This window comes from Anopheles darlingi, chromosome 2 (genome assembly GCF_943734745.1).
Source record: "Anopheles darlingi chromosome 2, idAnoDarlMG_H_01, whole genome shotgun sequence".
Taxonomy (NCBI): domain Eukaryota; kingdom Metazoa; phylum Arthropoda; class Insecta; order Diptera; family Culicidae; genus Anopheles; species Anopheles darlingi.
This window is the reverse complement of record NC_064874.1, coordinates 80,879,484-80,899,348: the sequence shown is the minus strand read 5'-3', so window position 1 is coordinate 80,899,348 and position 19,865 is coordinate 80,879,484. Positions and strand designations below refer to the sequence as shown.

The following is a 19,865-nucleotide window of genomic DNA, read 5'->3' as shown; positions in this document are numbered from 1 at the left end:
GGCGTTTACTCGAAAAACGTTCCCGCTCGCATCCTTTCTGTCCATTCGTTGTGTCACTTCCGGTCCCGCGGTGGAACTGGTATGCAGTGGGTTGGGCTGGCGGATGAATGACGAAACATAATGGCTAGAGCGTGGTGTTTGCGTTTGCGTTCGTTGGTACGGTAATGCGTTATGGTTTGATATGGCAACCTTCTGCTGCGATGGTACCTAGTGTAGGGATCATACAGTAAACCACGTTCACACCACGGCCCTTCAAGGCAATAAAGTGTGCACAGCTGATTCCAGGGAGACTCATCGATGAGTCAATTTGTGGTAGATTTTATAACACTCAATCCACGTTGGTGGTTATTAAGGTAATAAGGTTCCGTAATCTATGTTTCATGTTATCGCTCAGTAGCTTCTAGGTATTTTTCCTTCTTTTTTTGCTTGTAGATCGTAGATCGTCTTCTAACATAAATAATGTTGGAACCCTCGGTGTTTTTAAAATGTTTCTGCATTATTCACTCATCAACCAACTTGAATGGCATTTTACAAAAGCAGAGTGTCAATTCACTCTCTTCAACACCAAGCAGTTCATATAAAAGCTATGTGAAATAGAACAAAACCAAGGCCCAAAGAATTTAATTCTTTAACTAGTATTAATTCATTTATTGTATTTAGCAAATATCGCATAAATTGATGTTGAGAAAGCCATGTTCCGATTAATGTTGCCCACTAGAAACTATTTCAATGGGATATCTATAAAAAATAAACACATTCTAAAAGTATGACCGGCAATTAGTGTTAAATTTCATATCTAATATTAACTTTATTTATCATACCATTAACATACATAAATCAAAGGTGAGCATCTCTCGGGTTGAACCGAATACACGCGTGGAGTGAAGTCATTTCTAAATCAAATAAGAGACTCGATCACATCCTCCGGTTCGCCGGCTGTGCCAGGTTGACGATGAGAATAGCTCGTTTGCAGTCAACAAAACCACCCAACCCATACCTCCCTGTCGACGATAGATCCAGCCGAAACCCCCTCCTCCCCCCTCCTCCCTCCCTCTCAAAACCTAGCCACACACGCACAGAAAGAGACCGCGACTGTCTGGTTTACGGCAAATACATCAAACACATCAGTCTTAGACAAAAGTCTATAGTTTACTTTTGACAGCGTGATCCGATTTCCGATCTAGCTGAGCGTAGATGATACCGGCCGGTTTGTCCACCGGCACGTACACCGTTTCCTCCTTCAGCTGCGGATCCTTGATGACCTTGGGGAACTTGCTAAAGTCGAACGTGAAGTAATGCTTGTTGGGCATCGACATGTCGATCGAGGATATTTCGGGCAACGATTCGAGCACCTGCTTCTCCGCCAGATACAATGTATGCTGGACGCTCGGTGAAAAGATGCCCTTCTCCGCATCGCCCGCAAAATTGTTCAGAATGCACTGCATCACCTTGTTCCAGCAGAAGTCAAAGTCAACGCCGGTCACGGTCGAGTATTGCCAGGACGAGCGGACAACCGTGCTGAAGATACGATCATGCTGATCCGGCAGTGAACGGTACTCGTCGTCCACGAAGTTGACGAACGCCGACTGGGTCGTCTTGAGAACGCGCAGGTTCATCAAGCCGCTAATGATCGTTGGTTTAGTTTCTGCAAATAACCACAGAGCGAAAGAGAGAGAGAGAAAAGCCATTAGCTTTGTGGTGAAGAGCATTAAACGTAATTACAGCTGATCGCGTACCACTTCTCTTCTGAGTCACATCCGTGTAGCGGAGGGCAGTCGGTGTGAAGACGAATGCATGGTTGTGCAGATCTTTGTACGGACCGGTACCGAAGCCGATCCGTGACCACGGGTACTCCTCGATGTGTATCGAAACCTCCTCCACGTGTGAGTATTTGTCCAGAAAGTGATGACACAGCAGCATACCAAATTCCTCCGGCGACTGTAGTCCGTACTTGCGCGCCAACAAATAGACGGTGTTCTTCTGCGAATCCGTGGCCACAATGTCACTGTTGTCGCCTGCTCAAGCAGAGTTTGCAGTGTTAAGATTTCATTCATATGGATCTTGAGGTCATCTCTTACCTTCGAGGTAATCCTTTTGGCTCCGCAGCTTCAACTTGGTGCCCACTTCGAACTCCTTTATCGAATGGACCTGTCCATTCCGAACGACGTGCATCACCTTCACGCTGTCCTTACCGTACCCATAGTTGCTGATCTGAAACTGTGCGTTCTCTCCTTCCAGCTGCTGCTGGTAGGCATTGCTTTCGTCGAGCAGCTTTCTGGACATCATCTTGCCGCGGGATCGTTACTGTAACGGACGGACAACGTCACGCAAGGTTAGAGATTAAGCATCGGAAAATGGTTTTGCTTTTAGTTTTGTTTAAATAACTTTCTCGGCTGTTTGTTTGTTTCTGAAAGCGTTCGAGTTTTGCCGTTGTTCTTGGTAGTCCGGCATCAGCTGATGATGAACTGATGCACGCCAGGTCGGTTCTGATTAACGCATCATCGTGCACCAGGCCACGAAATAAAACCGGTTTGACGTTGTTGCATTGTTTGCATTATTTTATGTTGCCAGTTTCACTCGCTTCACTCATTCCTGCTGACCCATCCCATCTCAGCCTAGCTCAGCGACAGATAAGAGATGTTGAGGCTGGCGCTGATGGTTCACCGATCGTTAAGATAAGAAATACAGTGGCGGCCGGCGAACCGCTAGGAACCGGTTTTTTGTTCCGACGCGAGGTGATTGACGGGTATTGACATCTCGAGATCTCATCTCGTTCTGTACTTCAAGAGAGGATGCGTAAAACTAGAAGACAAATCGAATCACGCAATGCCCAAGACGGGGACATCAGTCAAGTGAATGTCCAGCGTTTAAGAATACGCGCTGTGTGTAATGTAATGCAATTCGCGAAATGAGATAACACTGTTGCTACATGGTTTTATCTATAACGCTTGGGAGGCGGTGAGATAATATATTGTGGTAGACCTGCACCTGTTCGATTGAAGATCGACTTATCTTATGGCGGTATACAGGACCGACAAAGGTTTCATATGTTCTATGTTTGATAGCCATTATAAACGTTTGATGAAATGTGCTATTTATATATGTTAAAAAGCAATTGTAAGCGATAAACTTATGTTCCCTTTTTATTGCAATCCTCTTTTGTATGCTTCCTCTTTCCATGAATCAAGAACTATTTCCAGCATATACAATCTCAAACCGTCGCATTGAATCATTATTAAAATCTCAACACGAACCTCGTTGTAGCCATATTGAAATCCTTGACACCATTCTGGCTGCTCAAGGATCATTAACAAGCCGCACCAGTGGCCCGTAACTGGGTTGTCAAATTTGCAAACCATTACACACGTACACAATCAGTTCGACATGGTTCAACGCACTCTAAACATGTCCACATATGAGCGCGTGGTTTTGAACAAAACATCGTAGATTAGAAGCTGCTCTCTATTTCGTTTCTTTCGGTGGGGTTATCTTATCAATCACGTCAGTCGACCACATTGAACCAAAAGAAAAGGGGTCTCTTCTAGACGGAATTCATATGTCAATCTGTCTGCGCCGAAATAGATATTCCCCCTTTTGCAATCCATCCCAAGGTGATTCGTTCGGTCAATTGTCACCCAGTAGGGCGTGCAAAAACTGCAATACAGGAACAATGGGATTGTCAATCAAATTACAATTTTAAAAAAATGCATACACGAGATGAACCGGCCGGTATGGGGAGAGCTGTTACGTATTGATAACGCTTCGACATACCGCACACCATCTGTGTCACGTAGCACCAAGTAGCGTAGTAACACATAGAAGGCATTTTTTGTCATTGTTTAGGCTGTGGCAGGTTTAATGGCTTCAAGCACGATTGAAAGTATTTAAGATGGCTCGGGAAAAGGTTATCACGGCGAACAAAATCGTTCTTCTGCCACCAGGGGAGGCGAAAAAAAGGAGAAAAAGAAACGTCATCACACCACGGTTAATCGCGATTCAATGAAGTAATTATCCGTTCTCTGTGCTCGCGCGCTCTCCTTTCTGTCTACACGTGCCCTTGAGATTTCGGTTGTATTACGCGCCCCAGCGATAACGATTGCATGGTCCAGGGGGAGCTACAGACCACGCGGCCTGAGAAGACCGACAAATTGGAACACCGTGAACCCGTGGTGATGACAGCTACAGCAGCTGCACCAAGCGACCTCGCTGATGCAGGGAAATCATGCTGGCTGGCCTCCAAACCGAAATATCTAACGGGTTCTCCATGAATACGGATCGCCATTTTTGGGCACGATCAATGAACACCACACAGAAAAAAAGGTAACGGCACATTGCTACCAAGCTGGTTCTCCTTCTTATTCTTCGCTTTAGCAACTCCCCAGGGGTTCTGCCACCTTCTAATGCAGAGTGCTGGATTACGGATTTACTTTACTAAAGTGTCAATCAATCAAATCACAATCACAATTACACGATCAAATAAATAAACTTACAAATGAGCTGGTTTACGGGAAATCGTAAAAACTCTCCGTCCGCAGTCTTGGCCACAGGCACACACTTGATCACTTGGTTTGATCGCGCTTTCTTCGCTTGCACTTTACTCGAGACCGAACCTCACTCGTCTGCGGACACCGATTAAATGGTGACCGAGCGCGAGAGCATCGTCGATTTTGCTTACGCACCCAGTAGCCAGTAGCCAGACCTAGCCGGATCAGAACGAAAACAATCGTGGGTCACAAACAAATGGTGGTATTCGTTCGTCGTAGTATCGGCATGCATGCCTCTTCGTTCTACAAACTGAGCTGGATGGACTTCAGCATCTTCCTTCGTGTGGAACGACCAGCGGCCGAGGACCAGACACTCATGGTGACGGTCACAACGGTGTGGCCAGCCGAGAGATGCGAGATAATCGTCGCGCGCACACTCGATGCCCGTTGTTCTGGTATTGGTTCTGGCGGGCGCGATTTCCCATTTTTCCGTTATCAGTTACGTTCGGTTTCTAAGCCGCGCACCCCCCTTGGGGAGTTGCACTGCAATCTGTAGTACAACAAGGCTCGTTCGTCCGTCATTCAATCCATACAGGTCGAACCATACAAAGTAATAAATCTCCCGCAGGTGTCACGAATCGCACGCTGCAGTCGGTGTGTGTTTGTTCGATATCTGACTCATTTTGATTGATGCTGCCAAAGCCCGCAAACAGGCGCCCCATGTGGCTAGAGGTGCGATGGCCGACGATGATTAAAAGTATAATTACTGTCGCTTGTCGTGTTTGTGTTTGATGCTGCGAACAAGTGCGCGTCGTCCAGCATCGGCGATCGGCTTGTCTCCTTGACCTAATGGTGTTGTAGAGGAGAGCGAGAACAAAAAAAAAGATTAGAATTCCTTCGTCGCGCGAAGACATGGGATAGACAATGTTTACGCGACGGTACAATCCCATTCCGGTAAAATCGTATTTGCGACGCAAGCGCATATTTTGGAACAAGTCAACAAGACACTCGCGAGGTGGGTGAGTCATCGGGCGGATGGCTCTGGGAATCCCGGAATATTTAGTGGGAATCTTAACAACATCTTGGCGCAAAGCATATGTTTTGCGCTTGTTGAAGGAACCGGCATGCTTCCATTCACGTGATGGTGATTGAGTTAGTTAATCATAACAAGATTCACTATCACCATGCGTCATGGCATTAAAACGGTGGTAAACGGAGGGGAGATTTGAGCCGCAGAACGGAAGATGATTGTTCGCCGTAATGGGGTCTCGTCTGGGTATTTCTATGAATTTCATTAACAGATGATCACGAGAACAATTCATTTTAAATAAAACATACGAATAAATCCTGCTTGCCTGGCAGTAGGAGCCAAACATGTGTAACACCCGGAGAGGCCGGAGCATGTTTGATTAACCGCCACGGGCACTGGCGCTTATCAGGCGGATGGTGCTAGATGCAACACTTTCGATTGCAGCTTTCCAAGAATTGGCCCGGTAAAAGTAGTTTGCGGGGGGTGAGTGACGCAGGCAACGAACAGCTACGGAATGATGGTCTTAGACATAACAAAATCCCAAGAGACGATTGATGAGTCGGGCAGATTGCGGATACACCCGGTTCAACCTGGACCATCGATCTTCGGTGGGGTTCTTCGATTAGGTTAGCTAATGTTTGGCTTATGATGCCCGTTTGGTAAACGAGCGTCTTCGATCCGTGGATAGACCAAACAAGATTTCCATACATTGAATCGTTGCATTAATCTGTCGGCATGGGATTTGAATATGTATATTTTTACACTTGTGTCCTAAAATGTGGAAACGTGAAAAAGCAAACACGTGATTTGTCGCTAGAACGGTTGTTGGTTTTTTTTTTAATTTTCACGATTCTGGAAACATTTCACGTACAGTTGTGCAATATTTCACGAAATCCGTGCAAGAAAATATTTCAGTTTGTTTCTTTTCCCAGTGAGCATTTTTTAAACAAAATCGCAGAAAATTCGTGGTTTCACGTTCTCCCACTAAGAAAACCGTCGGTCGCTTGGAGGAGATTAATTAACACAGAAAGTACCAAAAAAAGTGGATAAGAAAGCCCGGAAACGGAAAATATTCGCATCGGGAGCTGTATAAACAGGATCCAGGAGGCGAAAGTTCTGACTCCTGAAACCGTAGTGCTGTAAACGACGAAGCCCTAACGACAGTGATGGTCGATAAAATAAGACCATTATGTCAAAAAAGTACAAAATTTTTAAGAAAAATCAAAATTTTCACCGAATGAGATGGGCTGTCTAGCACTGTATTGTTTTCTTCCGTGCCGAGTAACGCTTCGTGAACTGCTTAATTTTCTATTTAATTTGCGGCGGCGTCCTCCAAGTTTTTTCGTGATGGGGTCAAAAAAGCACAAAAAACACAAATCGGAACGCAAAGAGCGTGAAGCCCGAGGTAAGATTTTGGTACCGGCGTCGGTTAAAAAGCAACAAGACTGATTCCGCCCTCCCGGGTTTTCAGAAAAATCCTTCTGCCTCGACCGGCCGCCCAGCTTGAAACTTATCCTGAAGGTGAGCGGGAACAGCTCGACGCCTGAACACGGAAACGATTCCCCGGCGTACGGCATCCAGTCCGACGGTGGCAGCACGACGCTGTTTACGAGCAGCAGCGATTATCCGGAGCGCCACAAGAAATCGAAGAAGAAGAAAAAGAAGAAGGACCGCGAGAAGAAACACAAACATCATCATAAGGAGAAACGCCACCGGCACCGCGGCGGAGATGATACGAGTCACGCCGACGAGGACGATGAAGAGGAGGAAGACTTTAATAGCTTGTGCGACGAAAACTCCCAAGCCGTGTTGCATTATCCGGTGGCCAGTTCGGCTGCGGTGGCTGCCGTAGCGGCCGTTGCGAGCTGCTCTCTAGCGGCACAACCCGTGACGAAACCACTGCTGCCGGAAGTGCTACTTTCACCGAAACGAGAACTGGATGTAGGGCCCGAATCAATGTCGGTACCGACTCCGGATCCAGAGCCCTCGACGTTGATGGGAGGATTCGTTTTAAAAGAGGAGCTTACCACGGCACCAAGCTCGGTAACGACCGATGAGGGGCCACTGCAGAGCCCCGGGTCGATGTTGTCTAGCTCGCGGCCGGGCAGTAAAATCGATTTCCACGACACGAGCTCAAGTCAGGCACCGAAAACACCAAACTCAGACTGTAGTGGTCGTGAACCGCGGACTTGTGTACTGAAGCTGAAGCAAAGTAGATCCCCGTTGGCGAAACTGCTGGATCATCTTCTGAAAGCACTGGAGAAGCGTGATCCGCATCAGTTCTTTGCGTGGCCCGTTACTGACGACATCGCGCCCGGATACTCATCGATCATCATGAAACCGATGGATTTCTCGACAATTCGGCAAAAGATCGATGATAACGAGTACAACACCGTGTCTGAGTTTAGTGACGATTTCAAGCTCATGTGCGAGAACGCCATCAAGTACAATCACGCCGAGACGGTGTACCATAAGGCGGCCAAGAAGCTGCTGCACGTCGGGGCTCGTCTGCTGCAGCCCGAAAATCTAATGCGCTCGTTGCGACCGCTCATGACGTACATGCGGGAGCTAACGGCGAAGGAACTTGGCTTCGAGTTGCCATACGGAGTCGCGGAGGGACCGGAACATGATTATGGCCACCAGCACCACACTGCGGATTCGGCCGATGAAGCGATGGCTGCCGCCGTCGATGAAGGTATTAACGCACAGATCGAAGAGGAGGAGAAACGGAAACAGATCCGGTTGGAGAACAATCCACAGACCAAGTTCGAACCATTCGTCGATGATCTCACACCGGATGAGGTACTGGCACAGGTCCAGAATGCGGCACTGAACGCGAGGACGAAGCTACTAAAACGAAAGTCCGCCCATCGGTTGGGATTTCTGCGGCAGCACAAGGATGGCACAACCTCGATGAAGATTCTGATCGATGGTGCGGCCGAAGGAAGTGAAGGTGGCCCCGAACGAACGGTAACACTCGGTGCTCACACGGGCAAGCTACAGTACGGTACCGGTCAGCTGCAAGGTTTCCGGGAGGATCGAAGAAACAGCGCAAAGATCGTGAAACCACTCAACTACGGTGCGTTTAGCTCGTTTGCACCGGTGTTCGATTCACGGTTCGCTAACCTGAACAAAGAGGAAACGGATATGGTGCTCAACACGTACGGTTGTGAGACGGGAGCGGACTATGCGGAGAGTATTTTACGTTTCGCAATGGACAGTCCATTCGCGGCCGGAATGGCACACAATCTGCTGGATGTATTAACGAACGGAGAGCATCGGCAAACGTACGGTAAGCTGTACGAGGCGCATATGCAGCGTGAGGAACGGAAAGCGGTACAGCAGACGTTCCCGGAACCGGACACCCCGGAATCGGTTGCTGAAGAGGTGAAACGATATGCGAACGTAAAGATCGATTTCAATAGTCTCCGATCACTGGCGGCACTCGGTGTCGATACGCAGTTTGTCGATCAGCTCGAACGTGATCTGAAGGGCATTGAAACGCCGGGTCCGGTATTGCAGAACTCGCTGAGCGAAAACTCTGATCTGCTGCAAAAGCTACACCAGATGCAAACGGAGCGATTGTCGGCGCCATTACCGCAGCATCTTTCCCACATTCAGCACCCGTCGGAGAGTGAGCTCGAGTTGGCGGGACAGATTACGAGCAATCTAACGAAAATCGCTAAACAACTACCCCCGTCGGCACTCGCTCAACCACAGAGTTTGAGGAAAGCAATGGGCGTTAGCACAGGTAAGATAGCGACCGTAATTTTTTTTAAATTCTGTTTTAAACTCTCAAATCTACATCTTTTAGCTGGTTTGGAGGTCTTTCAACCATCACCAGAAGCACAACCTTCAGTACCTGGAACGCAAACAGCACGACCCCCAGTGTCACAGCAAACGAACTGTAACGGAACGGAAACCACCAGCATACCGACTACAACACCGAACGCTTCCAGTTCCATTCCCGTTACAGCTACTCAAAGTTCATCCGTTCCTCAATCGGGTAAGCTGGCACATGTTTCCCCACATATCGACCTTTATGATGACCCTTATGATCTTCTCGTTTAGATATCGATACGACACCGATGGATATGGATCTGGAACCGGAGCCGATATCTCATCGGCACCATCAGCATCATCCCCATCCACACCATTTGCCTCCACAGCAGCTCCAGCATCAGCTACAGCGTCCGCAGCAACAGCAATCGATCGTTCAGTCCTCATCCAACACGCCCAGTGTCGATCTGGACAGTGAGCTTCGTGAGATATTGGGTGGATCGGGCATAAACTCGAACGGCGCTACCTCTACAGATGGGACTGAAGCTTCCCATGCTAGCTGTATTGAACAGATGTTAATGGACTAGGAGCAGCAGCAGCAGCAGCAGCACCAGCGATGGCATTTTCTATTTCCTTACGTTACGTCTATACCTACGAGTGCTTGATGGAGAAGATGGTGAGAAGGAGAGAAGAGCGAAACGTTTATAAAAAAGAGGGATATAGAGAGAGTGTTAACAAAAGTCATATATTTTTGACAAAAGAATCTAAAGCCAATCATCATCCAAAACACAAATCGATCACCGCCGGCCGGCACTGATTTCGTCGCGGGCCAGATCGTCGTCCTTATTGGATTAGAGCCACGGAGAAGAAAGCAAATGGTTTTCTTCCCTTCCACATAATTCCACATTTTCTTATATCCCGTTGACGATGTAATTGAAAGTTTTTATCGTATTTTGTTCTCTTTTTGCAAGCATAGAAGATAATAAAAACTCACACACCAAAACCATCCTCTTGTGTGCTACCGATGATTGGAATTAACGTGACATCATAATCAAGTCCTGGCGATGAAGATTCGCTTTGGCTAAGTTCTTCAAACCTGTTTATGCCACATGTTACTTTTGCTTCGTGTTCTTTATCACTTCCTACTTTTATGTCTTCAGTGTTCTAGTAGAAAGTGAATTATCTCTGAACGATTACAGACTACGAGATGCGTACTGTTCAACCGACACAGTAATGCTCGTTAAGAGGAAACGAAAGGAAAGAAATCAAAAAGACATTAAAAGGCGAGTGTGATCGTCCTGTCCATCGTTGGCCTGCTGTTTCACTGCTTCCAGGTGCGATTAGTGTAGGAGGAAGTTAATAAAAGACTCGGCGCACCTGTTGGTGAAATTATATTCATCCTTTCAGTAGGATCGTGGCAAGTAAAACTTTTCGCAGCACGAACCTAGCGGTAACGATAGTTAAGTTTTTTGTTTCACTTTCGGGGTAAATTACGGCGAGTTCGGTACTACTATCGTTCCGGTTATGATGACTATTGTTTATTACAAATTAACGCACCAAACCGTTAAATACTTCGGTCTGCTAACACCTCACCTAATCGATTGATTGATCCGCGTTAAAGTGTTCCGTTGAGCGACCGTAATGCTTGAAGCAATCAGCGACAGCTTTATGGACCTCGTCTGAGAAAACATCCACCAAACCCCGCCAATAGCGATAGCTTTAAGGGGAGATCTTTATAGGAAAAATATGGAAATATTGGGGGCCGGGATTTCGGGTGCGTGCAGTGCCCGCGTTCAATACTATTCCCGCTAGCTCACTCGCCATTTCCCGTACAACCGCACTGTAATGAAAACCCATTCGTCGATCATAACCATTCCGATAAACCGTGATTCGCGTGTTCAATGCTTGGCAGACACGCGAAAATCAGGCACTATGTAGGACGCCTGGCTAGCAGTAGGAAACCGCGGAAAACCGTGCGCTACCGTCGGTTATGACCGGATGGGCGGATACGGGTAATATCCTTTGCAAAAACAAAATCCCTTGCTGTGCTCGACCACCAGTGGGGAGTGAAGGCGTATTTGTGCTCACGCAATTGGAGGATTTGTTCCGCTTCGTTACCATCGGAACAAGCGCCAGCCAGGTACGGATTTTGATGGATTTTCCACACGGGTTTTGCGGGAGAGTTCTTGATCGTTACTGGGTTACTAACTCGTGGGATAAGATTTTGAATAAGGTGGCTTACCAAAACGCAAGACAAAGTTCGTCTTCTGAAGTGCCACTCGAGTGTAATAGTGACTTAATTGAATTACGCTCTTTAATTAGAAGAACCAACATCGTACAGCACTGGCCCTTTAAATGAGATTCTAAAAATGCAAATGAACTAACTATATGCAGATTGAGTGCAGCTAAAGGGGCAGAGAAAGTGTATTTGATTTAGCTATGACACGTGAGATGGTGACCGTCAGTTGGCAAGCATCTCTATTGAAGCAGAAGATAAACATACTTTGCATGGAGTGCCACCGTTACACTTTGGAGCACTGGTGTTACTGGCTGTTGAGGACTTGAGGACTCTGCTAGCACCGTTTAAGCTAATGTCTATGTCACTAACAGAGTGCCACCGGTGTTCTTAGTAGGTCATCTGAGATTCATGCTCTTGGCGTCCTCGTTTCAGATAATTAAGTTTTTGAACTAATTGCTGTGCTGCTGCAGGTAATTCGGATATGTATTACTAATCGATTTAGACATGTATAATTTAACGACCACGGAACAGATTTGGATTCATTCAGCGTTGTTAAATGTTTGCATATTTTAAAATCACAAAAAACACGGAAATTGAGCTCCATCAGCCGCTTCGGAGTTGATGAATAAATTACCTCCTTCCAGTTTAATCGTTGCGTGGCTGTGATAGCGCATGTGTGTGCGTAAGGCGCGCAATTCCCATAGGACGTGTCCATTATCCGCCCAAACTGCTGGGAGTCAAAGTGTAACATTTTCGAATTTCATAACAAATTCATTTCCCCTGGGGTCGTCAGGTGAGAGCTCGGGCCACGTCTTCGGTGACAGGAAATTGTACCGTTTTCCAGATGGATGAGCATTTCCGACACGACCGCTGGCACCTCGACCGCCGCCGGTCGGCTGTTGGCTACCCATTCGTACAAGTTGAGACTGAAAATTTGAGATTTAAAACAGCATCCAATGCCGACTGTGGCCAGTGTGAAGAGGCAGCGAGGGCTTCTTGGAGCGTAAGAGCAAGTGGCATGGTCACAGTTTCATATTTGGCTGGGAAGGTCAACCGAATGGAGGGTGGGGAAGGGCATCCTAAGTTCGCTTCCTCCCAGGAAGTGATAGCAAGACCAAAATAGACGTTCCGTTGCTTCTTTCCTTCAACTTTCTTCTCCAGTGATATTGTCTCCACTGGTTGCTCCGGCACAGCCCAGTCCATTCGACACTAATTGACCCGCTTTTTGAGGCGTAAGTCCGGCTTTTCCGGACGCACGTCCACGCCACGGCAGTCCCCTCGGTTCCATCGGCCATTAGGCTGAGCGCGTATTTAGGCAAGCGTTTAATGACGCTGAAAAACAATATAATGCCAACGAAGCGACAGAGACGCGCCCAGAGAGACGGTGCGAGTTGGGAAAGCCTACCACCCACTCGCTCCACCCCTCTTTTTCCATCCCTCGAAAGGCCCATCCATGTTCGGCAATTATGAAAATTGCAGCAACACGGCGCGTACTATGAGCGTCGCTTGGAAGTGCATAAAATACGGTAACCTTGTCACTCCCCCGGGGGGCTGGCGAAGCGGAGTGCGAACGATGAAACGATCTTCTTCGAAAAGCAGGTCGAAGATGGATGACGAAGAACTGGCTTTTTGTTTTTAAAGAATGAAGTATCTACTCCCGAGCTTAGGTCAAAGTTGAGGCGAATCCCTCCGTATCCCGGAAGGAAACTTTAAACACACACAAAGGAAGTCGCTGGTCCCGGTCATTTAACTTAACGACCTTTTCTGTAGGGAAATCGGCAGTATCTGTTGTCAGCACCGTTGGCTTCGCTAGGCGAGACCTTTTCCAGCCATTGAATGATCAATCCTAGGCCCATCTTTCTGCAGCATCACAAACCATCCCTAGGGCAACACTGGTCGGTTGTAAGAGGTCGCGTTTTGATTCGTTATCCTTTTTATGAGCCACCCGCACAGGGCTTCAATGATACTCCATGGAGACGGGCCCCGTTGGATTGTTTCGAATTTGGCGTGGCCAATGTGGCATTCCACGCTTGCGAAATATCCTTTTCGCGTAAAAAAATGTTTAATAATCGGCACCGTTTGCGTCAAAACGCACTGTATGACGCACAATGATGCTCAGTCGAGTCGCACGGAAATGTGAGAATCTCTGCCACGTCCTTGAAGCATAACATCATCGTCATCGTATCGCGATATTTCGCGACGTCTCTCTCTCTCTCTCTATCGTCACTGGACCCTGCCACCCGTCTGTCGGTGGCACGGGCGTGCTGTTTATGATGATTGCTCCCATGCTTGCTGCTTCAGCACACTCTAAACTACATTCAATTCGTCCCTTCCAGTAACAAGGAGATGCCCACGAAGGATTTGAGCGAGCCTTTGTTTTACGATGAGCTGCCCGAATCCCATTTCAATCGGTTGATGCATAATCTGCGGCGTAAGCAGTGCAGGGAATCAGCAGAACCACCGAACGATGGTACCCAGCGCGCGAATAAATGGATTTATCAAACGAAACACATTGCCGGGTGGAGTTTGGTGCTAGCGACCGCCACGTGGAATCGTTTGTTCGTATTCTTCGTATTCTTTTGCTGCTTCTTGAGATGGACGAATTTCTGCACGAAATCGGCTTACAGGGAGTGGATGCTGCTAGTGGTGATCAAATCGGTCTTCGAGTGTCCCGAGGGTGCTCCCTTGAGAGAAATTGAAAATATCGAACGGAAAGCAGTCCCGTGGTAGACTATGTTATTGCATTTTGTGTTTACTGCATCATTTCGGTTCGGATGATGGTTTGCAGATGATGGGCTGGGTGTTTTGCAAGAAACGAGACACTGAAACGAGTACAACACGAGGGGATCGACGCCATTTAACCGTTACATTTGATGCTGGGTATCTTTAGTGAACTTGTTGCGAATCAACTTTGGTTTTTACGGGAGCTGCGTAAAAATATTCGCGCGATTCAGACACTAAATAGCACTTTAGACGAAAGACCTTGCTTTAAAAATCGTTTTAAAAATATTTTTGAAGTACCAGTATTAAACAAAACCATGCTCGAAAGAAGCACATTTTCAAAGTAATGAATGAAGAAAGCAATGAATAAGAAAATACCATTTGCACTAAGTATGAATATTTTTCAATTAAAATATAACTAACCCCGAAAGAGGAACAAGGAATAACATTTTACCTTTTCGACACGTTTGTTGGTCGCCTACTGCTATATTTTTATCCGTAACAACGTTGCGACCCTCAACTATCCTCTCGAAAAGAGCATCGAAGCACTCCTTCAACTTTTCAAGTGCGTCACCTGCAATTGGCTGCCACTGATTGGCCCTGTATCGCATCGGGCAAAAAAGACATTTCATTTTTAATCCTGCTGACGTACACAAATGGTCGATTCTATGCTGCCGCTGAGCGATTAATATTCACAAACATCGCCAACTCGATACAGCGATGGTTCATGCGCGGTTGGCAGTCGCGCTGTGAGATCGTAATTGTCTTGTCAATATCAGCAACGGCGTTCTCTTGCCTTGCCACACGTTAAAAAGGTCACAAACAGCGTCAATGGTTTCGCCGCTTAGCGAACGGATGGAACCCCGGTCTTTCCTTTTCTCCAACCCAGCTACTGATGCCGCTGTGGCTGCTGCCAACGTATCAAAACCCACCATAAAACCTTCCTTTCAACCTTCCTGCTTGGTCGTGGGTGATGACGCAGAGTGCAGCATATCGCCCCCTCTACGTAACCCAGTTCACCCTGGGGCTAAGTTTCTCATTGCGCTTATTCGATACGGCCATAGTCTTTGCAACGAGGATGATTTTGCGGAGCAACAGTTTGTGCAGTGTGGCTTCCGTCTTCCGGAAACGCACGGCCGCACGGCGCAATGGAGGCGCACGGTGCTGCACTCTTCGGAGCGCTCCCGGGTAATCAGTAGTTTCGCACAAAGAAAAGGATGCAAAAGTAATGCCAGCGATGGCCTCGAGCGGGCGATAAGAAAAGACTAAATTACCGAAAAAGCATCGGGCGTAGTTGCGTTGCACAATCTGTTGCGATGCACAATCTGTTCTGTTCGTTAAAGCGTCCCGGGTCGCCGGGAACCCTCATTAGAGATGCTGCCTTGTACGGATGAACCTCGAAACAAACCACGAAGTTAACAGACTGCGTGCAAAAACGGAAGGAACAAAGTTTATCCTGTACAGGTTCAGGTGCAGGTTTCGTTACACGCTCCGTGACCTTCGTCACGTGGAATGCGGAAAAATGTGAGAATAAAAAAGCAGTTTTCTCCGATCCCGGTTAGTAACAGGCGGATCGAGGAAACTAGGCAAATATAGGTAAAAAACTTGCCGCCATCTTTTCGGCAGAATTTTTCTAAATGAACTGAGCTCTTTCGCTGCTGCTGCTGCTGCTGCTGCTCTGTTTCGGAGTATCAGGTAATGAATCTAAAAAAAAAAAAAAATGAAACGAAATTGACCGCACGAAGTAGATGTTGATTAAAAATCATTGTTCCAAGGGGAGAAGAGAAGCTGAGCTGAAGCAATAAAACTACAAGTGAGATCAGTCGCGCTAACAGATTGGCTAGCGCATGCACTCCACGGTCACCACTCCTGGTGGACTGGTTGAAAACTTTTAACGTAAAAATAGCTTCTAACGCTCGTGGGGTGTAAATGATAAGAATCGTTAAATAGAAGGGAGCTCGCGGATCGCTGTCTGCTTCACTGAATGGTAGTCGACTCGAATCGCAGTCCGGGAACCTCGCCAGCCGAAGGAAAGAATGAAGCTAATTCAATCTAATTAGAACGAGATGCCTTTCGCGTCGTGGATCCTGCACCTCGTGCCGGGCGCGACCTGCAAGCGCGACCAGTTGCAACCGTCCGTCCGACCGACCGCCGTTGTGTGCTTTGTGGTTGTGGTTTCAGTAAAAAATGAAGAACTAAGAACCCCGGCGGACCAGTAACCTTTACCAATTTGTTAAGATTCCGCGCGAAGGACGTCGTTCGTTTGCTGCGTTTGTATTTCTTTTTAATGTAATTCCATTAGTGGCTTCGCGGTGTGTCATCGATAAACAGGACCACACACACACACACACACACCAGGGAAGGAGACGCGCATCAGCGTTTTTCCAGCGTTTATTTGATTAATTTGACGCTCCGACGCCGACGTCGTCGGCCGCATCCGGAGTTTCTAGGAAAACTCTTTCGCTATTCCCTTACGCCCTACTCCCACCCTGGGCTAACCACCGGTATTCTGGTCGGTTCGGGGGTCTCCCGTGAGCTTTTGTTGGAAGATAATTAAATTAACTGTCGATTTCCGCTGACATCGCGCAAACCGGTCGGTTCATGAGATGGCGAGATAGCGTCTTCGTTGGACACTTCTCGAATAATGGGAAAGGTTATAAATATTGGTTCACGTTTACGGCCCGCCACAGGGGGGAGTGTGCTGTGGGTGAAGATAGTGTCGCAAACCGCACTCTGTAAGATGTTTTATGTGCCGTTTTGGTGGTGGGGAGAGAATGAAATTAGTGGTTAATTAGTGGCCTTATCGAATCCGGTTTGGTAGGATGGAGGGCGTTCGCCCGTGGGGAGTTTGCTTAAAAATAGTATCTTATTCACACACTGCTCTGCTGGTTAGAGTGTAGGAAGGGAAGTTAATGGTAGCTTTCTTTTGATCTAATCTTGCGAGATAAGACAACAGAGAGCTGTAAACATTAAAATTGCTTTTCATTATTAAAAAGAAGAACATAAGAGATTACTTTTTTTTTATTTTTCCCACAACTATAATGCGCATAATAAGCGATAAAAATGATGAAATTACCTGCACAAGTTCCAGGATTTAAGATTCTCGCTGTATAATTTGACAATCCCACAGAGAACCTGAAAACTAACAGAATCCTTAATCCTCATCGCCACGAAAATGTTCTCTCCCAGCAGATCCGCCTAGAACTAACCTGAAAAGCGAACTGCAGACCGTGCTACGAACGTTTAAAGCCCCCTCTGGGATGTTCCCTCCGGGGGGAAGGCAAGATCTTGAGAGGCTTTAAATTACGGGCACCAATTAAAATGGAAACTGCGGCGCATAGTCGCACCTCGCCAGTTTGGCTGCATCGTATTCGGAACACTCAAACTCTCGGTTCGGGAAACTCTGCGATGCCTCTAGAAAGTACCACCCGGTGAAGTCTGGTAGTGAACGAGATCGGCGACCGAGAAGCGCGAAAATGGCACGAGATTTAGTGGGATTCCATTTATCTCGCACGGCGAAACGACGAAAAACGAATGATGAGTGGAGAGAAAAGAGATCAAACTCTTAAAAGTTTCGCACCGTTATGTAGCGAGTGCGAAACTCGACCTAAAGCGTGGGAACTATGTTGTCAAAACCATGCTTCTCCTCACACCCACTACTGTTCAGACACCACAGGATCCCGCGGATAGCTCTGTGAAGATGCTGTGAATGCTGCCTTCCGCCCATGCTACGGCTTATTTCTCAGCCGTTCTCGTCGAGCTGCACGATAGAGGACGGCCACAAATGAATAAGATTCGGTTGGGCTTGAGCAAAGGGAGCCGACGTTTTCCCTTAGCTTTTCCTACGAACGCTTGCGTCTTGCTTCAATGCGTCTACGGCGCAACGTCTCTGCGTACCGGATACCACGGAAGATGTGGAGTGGCCTTTGTTGTTGTGGCGGACGGCTGCGTGAGTGGTTGCGGTGGATAGTAGTTAGTGACGAAAGCTCTTAAGCATCGCACAGAACACTCACACACATGCACAGCATAGAATGTGAAATATCTTCAGCAGCAACCGAAGCAGCAGCAGCAGCGGCAGCAATGGTGGAGTCCATTCTTGCTTTAATTGCCCTGCAATGGATACATCGTTTGAGTGTCGTCTCGTGCCATCGTCGTTGTCGTGGAAGCGCGAGAGCGAGAGATGAAGCTACTCCAGCGAGCGAGACAAAGCAAAGTGGGCGGCGTAGGAGAGATTGAGGTTAAAGTGTCAAAAATACACCCACAAAAAATCCAACTTTTCCCGCTAGATTGCTGGCAAGTCACGTCTTTTGTCACCGTCGTCGTCGTGGTCGTTGTCGTCGCCACCACCATCTCACTGGCGATGGCGTGGAAAGCCATCCTTCTGGTGACAATTGACGTCTGGTGTTGCCGGCAATCGTTACAATTCGGGGTGCCACATTCGACGCTGAGGAAGTGCGGTGGAGTGAAGCAGTGTGAAGCATCATCCTTTTCGTTCCTTTCGTACGACCGACCATCGCCGCAGCTGTAATTGCTTGCAGTGTGATGAAATGCATCAGACCATCCGTTCCTTTATCTTGCCATTTTTTTCCATCATCCGATGTGCAATTGGACTCTCTACAGCGGGGTGGGGGAGCGAACATCGGAAGTGAAGCGACGAGTCCTTGCGAGGACGAACAATCTTCCGGAATCCGGCGACATCTTCAGCAAATTCGTGCACAGCTGTCGTGGGTTCCGCGGATGAGCTGCAGGATCAGCGTCCGGTATCTGCGACAGCGGCCGACTAAGACCGACCGCATCTGTCTTGTTCATGTCGTGTCGAGCTTTTCGGAAAATCTCCTTCCTGTGACACAGTGCGGGGTGAGAAGTAAAGGAAATCCTTTTCTTCACTTCAAATATTATGAACGGATGTTCTTGGGCAGACGATTCGACCATGTCTGTGCGGTTGAGTGGCTATAGAGGTGCCGCTGCTACGCTGCTCGCATTTCAAAATTGTGTCAAATGTGCCTTGTTATATGCTTGTTTGGCATTACTATGTCAACGGTACAATTGAAAATTGAAAGAACGAGTAGCGTTACTCCACTTTTACGTTCTCGTCGCCGTCGCAATCGATGTCTAGGTCATAGTAGATTCGCCATTTCAACGGTTCGGCGTATTATTGAAGACCTTTGCCTCGGTTTCTGGCGAAGGAAACCGTATCGCCAAACAGCGCCCAAACAATTCTCCGAAGGATGCAGTTCCGGACGTTCCCGTGCTTGGGAATGCTCGTTATTTTGAAGCGGTTTGATTCGTATCAAACCCAATCTGGAACCGCCTGGAACCGCCTGAACCATGCCATTGCTGATTCTTTGCTCGCTGTTTGCAGGTAAAATCACATTCTTTTCTGCTATCCGATGGAACCGGAGCGCCATCGGAATTTGCATATCAAACGGACGACCATTGCCTCTGGCACTCTCTCGGGAGAGGAGGTTCTTGCCATTCTAACGAATGCTGCATTTTGTGGAAAACATCGTGCCACCTCCACCACCGCGTGAACGTATGTTAAGAGTTACTCCCGTGGCCAGGCCAGGCCCGGGACGGAGGAGCGATTGTTGCCAGGTTTGTGTCCTGGTTC

At 47.6% G+C, this 19,865-nt stretch overlaps 2 protein-coding genes across 2 annotated transcripts; one reads left to right on the top strand and one right to left on the bottom strand.

The window, feature by feature from the left end:
- Positions 1 to 1,057: 1,057 nt before the first annotated feature.
- LOC125951520 (uricase) lies at positions 1,058 to 4,644 on the bottom strand. Its single transcript, XM_049680403.1, has 4 exons — positions 4,491 to 4,644; positions 2,079 to 2,304; positions 1,737 to 2,015; positions 1,058 to 1,645 (listed from the first exon to the last, which is right to left on the bottom strand). Exons 2-4 carry the CDS (start codon positions 2,284 to 2,286, stop codon positions 1,143 to 1,145), a joined length of 990 nt encoding a protein of 329 aa, XP_049536360.1. The 5' UTR covers positions 2,287 to 2,304; positions 4,491 to 4,644; the 3' UTR covers positions 1,058 to 1,142.
- A 2,154-nt stretch (positions 4,645 to 6,798) lies between these two features.
- Positions 6,799 to 10,293, top strand: LOC125959665 (bromodomain-containing protein 7). Its single transcript, XM_049692498.1, has 4 exons — positions 6,799 to 6,919; positions 6,986 to 9,265; positions 9,329 to 9,520; positions 9,586 to 10,293. Exons 1-4 carry the CDS (start codon positions 6,862 to 6,864, stop codon positions 9,879 to 9,881), a joined length of 2,826 nt encoding a protein of 941 aa, XP_049548455.1. The 5' UTR covers positions 6,799 to 6,861; the 3' UTR covers positions 9,882 to 10,293.
- The last annotated feature ends 9,572 nt before the right edge of the window (positions 10,294 to 19,865 follow it).

Excerpts from the sequence above, each read along its gene's own strand:
- LOC125951520 (XM_049680403.1), bottom strand. The coding sequence starts at position 2,286 with ATGATGTCCAGAAAGCTGCTCGACGAAAGCAATGCCTACCAGCAGCAG. Across the intron at positions 2,016-2,078 it reads CCAAAAGGATTACCTCGAAG|GCGACAACAGTGACATTGTG; the intron begins GTAAGAGATGAC and ends CTGCTTGAGCAG. Across the intron at positions 1,646-1,736 it reads TGTGACTCAGAAGAGAAGTG|AAACTAAACCAACGATCATT; the intron begins GTACGCGATCAG and ends GGTTATTTGCAG.
- LOC125959665 (XM_049692498.1), top strand. The coding sequence starts at position 6,862 with ATGGGGTCAAAAAAGCACAAAAAACACAAATCGGAACGCAAAGAGCGT. Across the intron at positions 6,920-6,985 it reads CAAAGAGCGTGAAGCCCGAG|AAAAATCCTTCTGCCTCGAC; the intron begins GTAAGATTTTGG and ends CCGGGTTTTCAG. Across the intron at positions 9,266-9,328 it reads AGCAATGGGCGTTAGCACAG|CTGGTTTGGAGGTCTTTCAA; the intron begins GTAAGATAGCGA and ends TACATCTTTTAG.